This window comes from Patiria miniata, unplaced genomic scaffold, assembly GCF_015706575.1.
Source record: "Patiria miniata isolate m_02_andy unplaced genomic scaffold, ASM1570657v1 HiC_scaffold_6, whole genome shotgun sequence".
Lineage (NCBI taxonomy): Eukaryota > Metazoa > Echinodermata > Asteroidea > Valvatida > Asterinidae > Patiria > Patiria miniata.
The window spans coordinates 11,249,617-11,256,798 of NW_024037073.1; the positions used below are offsets into that span (position 1 = coordinate 11,249,617).

Genomic DNA, 7,182 nt, shown 5'->3' on the forward strand with positions numbered 1-7,182 from the left:
TCTCATGTAAGCTGGGTATTTCCAGATTCGAGACACCTGAACCTATGAACTTGTGTTGGGTTGTTTTTGCATGCAGCCACCGAAGGACGCCGGGGAATTCTCCAGATGGACACAGTGTGATTATGTCAAGTACACCTTTAAGGGTTTTTATGAATCATTGATGGGTTTTTTCCTCTGCATTGTCAATGAAAGTTATAACTTTTTACTCCATGATGCGTGTACGTTGGAGAAACTGATAATTGCCTTGGCGCACATTTCCCTGGCAGAGAATAGGCGAATCAGCCTTTGCAAAAAAAATACATGGGAGGAAAAAATCCCCCCCCCCAAAAAAAAAATATATATATATTGCATTTTGATGATGAAACGGTGAGACAGATTTGAGGGTAACCTTTTAAAAGTTTTGGCCGAAGTAAGATCATCTTCAGAAATCGCTGCCACTAAACAATTTTGAGTTTTACATACAGTACTGGCACTCATAACAAACATTTGACTTAAAAATCAGGGTTTTCATTACAAAGTAAACTTATGTACAAAGCTCTGTGTATGAAAAGTAAAACAAATTACAAAGGAAGCCATCGCTGTTTCCCAATAATAGTGCTTGCTAATGCCTGCCTTGCTGACGCAACATCCAACAAAGATGCATGACATGTGACTTTATATTGCTATGACAATTATTGCGCCTGTACATAATTCGTGCTCTTCGAGTTAGCCCCATGTCATGTACTTCGCAGATACATCAAACAGGGTGTGGCGGAAACCATTTTCCATTGGTTAAAACATGTCATGTGACTTTTCATCGATCATGATATGGCTAACGTCTATGTATCATTCGGGGTTTCCCAAATAACTGTTGTGTTCACAGTCTATTTGCATAGCGCCCTCTGGAGTAGAAAAGTGTGGGCTGCGCCATGTTGGAATTGTACGAATAAAGTGTTACCTCGAATCTGAATTGCTCGCTCTCAGTACTGGATTTATAACCCATTTACACACCCTGGACATAACATTAATTGACGACGAGGGAGGATAGATCATACTGAGATTTCTTACAAGCCATGGCATCGATTCCACCGCCTCCATTCTATTGCATCGGCTGCAAATACATATCCTGCCTTACGTAAACGTGCTTTGTTACTGCACTGCCTTGGCGCTGAAGGTCAGTGTATTTTTCCATATGCTTCCACAAGAGAATTCAGGGGAAAATGAAGATGAATTTGATTCTGCTCTCCGGGTGCTTGACAGACATTTCCAACCCAAACTGAACGTGGTTGCTGAGAGATACAAATTTTGCAGACGTTCACAGTTGCCAGGGGAATCCGTCGATGATTACATCCGAGAGCTACGTGCCTTAGCATCATCCTGTAACTCTGGTAAAATGACGGATGAGCTGATCAGGGATCATTTCATTGAGCGCACATACTCTGCTCAGATTCGAGAGCGCCTACTGCTCGAACAAGATTTGACACTTACTGATGCAATTACAATTTCGCGTCAAGTCGAGTCGGCATTGCGTGAATCCCAGATCTTCGGGGAGAATTCATGCCATACCCCACAGGCAGATGTACATGCAGTTACACACCAAAAACCCCGACAGCAAAATCGCAAACCACGTATGCATCGCAACACTGCAGAGCACCCTCCGCAACAATCAAGACCAGCACCGCTGCAGTCACAGATTTGCTACCGCTGTGGTGAACAATCGCACAAAGCAAATGATCCAAACTGCAAAGCCAAGTACGCTACATGTTCTAAATGTGGAAAAATAGGGCATTACGCACGTGTTTGCCGGCCTGGACAGAGATTTCAATCTACACACAATCAGGTTCAGGGAGTTTTCACCAGTGATAATCCCGTTGCACCTCATCCAGACTATCAAGACTCCAACGTCTTGACCATTCAGCACATTGCACATGCTGATAGTGTCAAATGCTCCGTGCTCCTTGGTCAATCCGTGCAACTCGCGATGACTGTTGATACTGGCGCCGCTGTGTCAGTAATTCCTGCATCCACATTCGGAAAGTTCTTCGCACGTGAGGCATTGCAACCTACAACAGCTAAACTCACTACTTACCTGCACGAACCGATTACAGTACTTGGTACATTCCACACCACTGTTCGTCTTGCAAGTAATCCTGAGCGTTGTGTCCCTGCGCACATTTTCGTCGTACAGTCTGGCATCGCTATCATGGGACTAGACTTGATCCGACGCCTGGATATTACAATCACAGGTGGTAAGGTCTTGCTCGTGAATGGCAACGACTCGAAACCTCCATCGTCAACTCCTACAGCTCCGACTGCAACTACTCCATCCGACCAAACTTCAATGGACATGCGCAAACAATACCCCGAGCTCTTCAATGAGAAAGTTGGACTTGCTAAAAACTACATACACAAAGTCAAAGTACGCCCATCCGTCCCTCCAATGCAGCAAAAACTCCGAAATTTGCCATTTTCGGTACGCGGCGAAGTGGCAAATGAACTGAAACGTCTCGAAGATAAGTATCCACTTCCAAACATTCAAGAACTACTAGGGGAACTCCATGGAGCCAGTGTTTTTAGCTCCCTTGACATGAATTCCGCGTACCATCAACTACGACTACATGAAGATTCGTGTGATCTCACAGCCTTCATTACACATGTTGGTTTGTTCCGCTTCAAGCGCGTCTGTTTTGGATTGGCATCTGCACCGTCGGCTTTCCAAAAATTCATGTCGTGTGCTCTAAGTGGTCTTGCTGGAGTACAATGTTACCTTGACGACATTGTCATCTTCGGTTGCGATCAAAAGGACCATGATGCCAATCTCTCCGCAGTGCTGAACCGCCTTACAGAACTAGGTCTCACGCTGAACTGCGGCCACTTCAGTTTGTCAAACCTCCGCTTCCTGGGCCATACCGTTTCGTCCGAAGACCTTACTCCAGATCCAACACACGTAGAGGCTCTACTAAATGCTCAAAAACCTACCAATCCATCTACACTTCGATTCTTCATGGGACTTGCGTCATACTACGCCAGATCTGTGCCAAATTACGCAACCATGGTTGAACCACTCCGCGCACTCCTTCGCAAGGACACTCAGTTCATTTGGTCTGAGGATGCTCAATCGTGCCTCGAGTTACTCAAAAAGCACATTTCCAATGATACTGCACTTGCGCTGTTTGACCCCGAACTTCCTTCCATCGTATCTACTGATGCTTCAGCTTACGGCATCGGTGCTGTACTCGCACAGATTAAGAACAATCACGAAGTTCCTATCGCGTTTGCTTCTCGCTCTCTTACAACTACGGAACGCAAATACTCAGTCAGCGAACGGGAAGCACTTGCATGCGTGTGGGCATGTGAGAAATGGTACAAGTACTTATGGGGCCGTCAGTTTATACTCTTCGAACTGATCATCAAGCTCTAACTACATTGCTGTCCACACGTGGCGCTGGCCACAAACCAATGCGGATCGCCAGGTGGGCTGCTCGTCTGCTGAATTTCAACTACACTGTCGAATTTCGTGCTGGTGCGCACAATAGAGTGGCCGACGCTCTATCTAGACTGCCACTGCCTACTACAGTGCACGCAACCGAACATACTGATGATGAAATCATCGTCCAGTGGATTTCAGCACTACTTGTTGATGCTTCCGCTATCACCAAAGCTGAACTCCAAAATGCTACAAGGACAGATACAGTCCTTAACCCTAAAGGGGCCGGGAGGGGGGCGGAATCCGGCCCCCCCCCTCAACATTTTCCGCTATAGCCTCTAAAAAAAAAATTTCGTGACCCGAGCTATTATGACTTTTTAGCCTCGAGCTTTGCGCATCTTTTGATACCAAAAACATAAAAATCGGACCACGGGTTGCCACGTAGCGAAAAATTTTCCGGCGCTACGCGCCGTGAAAACTGAATTTTCGCATATACGTCGTGTACACCGAGCAGAATTGCCATTCATACATATGAATAATTAAATCTAAAAATTAATGTGGCCTGACGTTGCGAACTTAGCAAGTTCTTCTTCGGAGGCTAAAACAGAAATGCCAGTTTTGCAGTGCCTAGGGTGACAGCTGGAGGAGTGGAGGTACTGGTGGGTGTCTGTGGGTTTGGAATACAGGTCAGTGGTTAGTGAGTTGCCTTGCTTGCGGACGGTGACATCCAGAAAGTGGGTTTGGTGAGCCGAGAACTCCGATGTGAATTTGATGGTTCTGTGAAAGGAATTCACTAACCACTGACCTGTATTCCAAAACCACAGACACCCACCAGTACCTCCACTCCTCCAGCTGTCACCCTAGGCACTGCAAAACTGGCATAGCGTTTAGCCAGGCACTCAGACTCAGAAGAATTTGTTCTAATGATTCCGATTTCTCCCGCCATACACAGATACTGAAAAACAACTTGGTGGCCAGGGGTCACAGCTCTCGCCAAGTTCATCGTGCCATTGCCAGAGCTAAAGCTATCCCCAGAAATCTAGCTCTCACGGGAAAGGCCCCTGATGCCATGGCTAAACCTATGATTCCCTTGGTTACCACGTTTCACCCCAATCTCCCTCCCCTTCGCAAAATCACTAATGACAATCATCATATCCTCCATACTTCAGATCGCCTTGCCCGCGCCATCCCCAACGGCCCCACATTGGCTTACAGGCGTCCTCGAAATCTACGGGACTTGATTGTTCGAGCTGAAGTCCCATCCTTAGAAGCATCCCCTCCCACCCAGCATGGTACTTTCAAGTGCAGTTCCAGATGTGTTGTCTGCCAGATTCATATCCAGGAGTCCGACTCCTTTTCTGGCCACTCTTCTGCTACTACCCACAGAACCATTGGTAACATCAGTTGTAACACCTCTAATGTCATATATCTCATTTCTTGCAGGGTCTGTGGAGTGCAGTATGTAGGTGAGACTAAGAATACGCTCAAGAAGCGTTTCTATGCCCACCGGTCAACGGTCAACACCAAGAAACTAGACACCCCTGTTGGTCATCACTTCAACCTGCCTAACCACTCCATTTCTGATATGATTTTGCAGGGAATTGAATCTCTTGGCCATCGCAAGGACTCAGTTCGCCTCAGCAGAGAGAAAGTGTGTGTAGCCAAGGGAAGAGTTATTGGTTTGGTCTAGCAGGGAACTCTTCATGTGGCCGAAGGCTACTTATAGTTAATAAATATTGATGTGAAGCGAGTGGACACGGAGAGATGACTAGATTTGATTAATTTATTCGGATGAATCTATACAAAATATACAGTTGTGGCTCTCTCGAATATATATACAAAAAAAAACGACAGTCAAATGGGTATACAGTTGTACGTCTGTGGAATTAAAGAGAACAAAATGGACATCTCATTAGTTTGTTATCATTTTAAAATACATGTACATAGCAATTCAATTCAGCATTTACAGCTTAGCTCCGCAATGTAAATACGTTAATTTATCTGTAACAATTGTACCATATAATCCTGAAAGAGGTTCAATATATTTTCTTCTCAGAGTTCCAAGGATATGCAATAAATGCATTATAAAATCCTAAATCCATCCATTAATAATAGGCCAGCGAATAATTATTATTGTCAGAGTCCGTGTCCTTTAGGACACACCGTAGTGTTTATGCAAAACCGTGATTCCATCATGTCTATTTATATCACATGAGACTTGCCATCTTATAATGCGCTGTGCGAAACGGTCCTTTTCGGGTCCGCCACCAAACGTGTAGGTAGTTAGATTAAATCGTGTCCCAAACTCTAACTATTAAGGATAAATTTGCTAGATATATTACATAATTACTATGCCATATTCTCTCATTATCATCCCTGTTTCCATTGTGCAAATCTGAAGTCCATGTGCTGAATCGAAAAAGGGTAATTTGGGATTTATTTATCGTATCAATCTGGTGAAAACGTTTGCGGGTAAAGCACATGGTTGTATACAACGACTGTTTCATGTCGGGTACATAAAGTTACTGTTGCATGTTTTAATCTTAGCTTTTGCTGATAAAATTGGAAAAACTTCAACATCCAGGAATTTAATTATTTAACTAAAGCTATTTGGAATGTGTACATATATTTGTAAAACTTGCCATCGTGTAAACTGGTTGTCATCCATTTAATTTTTCCTTACTTAGCAAAATCCAATCAGTTACAAAACTAATAAGATAATTCTAACATTTAAACTAATATTTGGCGGAGCCTCATGGTGCATAATACTGCCCATGGTCTCTGAAACAGTGCTTTAGTTTACTTAAGCATCAGGTAATAAGAGAAACTTGAAGAAGCACGTTCTACTTTAGTTATTGCTTTACATTTCTTGCTAATTCACCTTACAATTATGGCCAATTATGCCTAAAGCTGGTGGGAAAAGGTGATATTTTATAGCATGTATTCCCTTTAATATCGAGAACACTTCTCTTTCAAGCATAATTACAATTGAAGAGAATCAAACCCTTTGTATTATGTGAAAATCTATCCATAGTATCTTTACACAAGGCTTCTACAAAATTTACAATAAAAATTGAAAAGAAAGATATAAAAATTAGGTGTGTACTCACCGCCTAGGCTGAACAACGGTCGTGCCACCACCAAACGAAGGGGAAATTGTCCCCAACTAGCTGTAGTTGAGCTATAATCAGAGCACTTCTAAATTGTAGGTGTGGTCTGATCGCAAGCAAGTGGATGAGTGTCTCTAGCAATGCCTTGTCATTACACGAAAGCTAAGTTATGCAGCTCGCAATGCAGCTCAGAAAGTGTTAACAATATTCTGGAATGCAAGGTATGTTGAAATGTTCCTGGCCAATGCAGCTAGTTATGCTAGAATGTGATTGCAGGAAAGTTAAGGAACCAAGCGAGGGCGTTGCAATAAAAAGTTTCTGTAACTACAGAGGGCGCTAATTATGTTATCAAAATAATGGCTCATCATATTGTACAGCCTATGTACTATGCTTATGATTATATTAGAAATGTTACCGAGACCTGTCTGTTGTAAAACACGACAGGTCACATGTGGATGAATCGTCTTCGAACTATTCAACCACATGGTCTCAACATCCAACTTGGAAATGATTAATCCTTTTCTTCCTCCATTGTCTTCTGTTACAGATAATCCACCTCGTCTTCCTTGTTTGTGTTTACCCATCTTCCCCCATCTTTCATCCCTTTCCACCTCCATACTGTCCCCCCCCCCGCATCATCCCCCTTCACTCTTACACTCTTTTGTC

At 43.6% G+C, this 7,182-nt stretch overlaps 1 protein-coding gene and 1 long non-coding RNA gene across 2 annotated transcripts; one reads left to right on the plus strand and one right to left on the minus strand.

The window, feature by feature from the left end:
* The first annotated feature begins 1,171 nt into the window (after positions 1–1,171).
* On the plus strand, positions 1,172–3,400 carry LOC119743239. The gene has a single exon (XM_038219644.1). It carries the CDS (start codon positions 1,172–1,174, stop codon positions 3,398–3,400), a length of 2,229 nt encoding a protein of 742 aa, XP_038075572.1.
* Positions 3,401–5,175: 1,775 nt separating this feature from the next.
* On the minus strand, positions 5,176–6,957 carry LOC119743618. The gene is made up of 2 exons (XR_005273075.1): positions 6,517–6,957; positions 5,176–5,284 (listed from the first exon to the last, which is right to left on the minus strand). It is a non-coding gene; the product is annotated as an uncharacterized LOC119743618 (long non-coding RNA).
* Between the last annotated feature and the right edge of the window lie 225 nt (positions 6,958–7,182).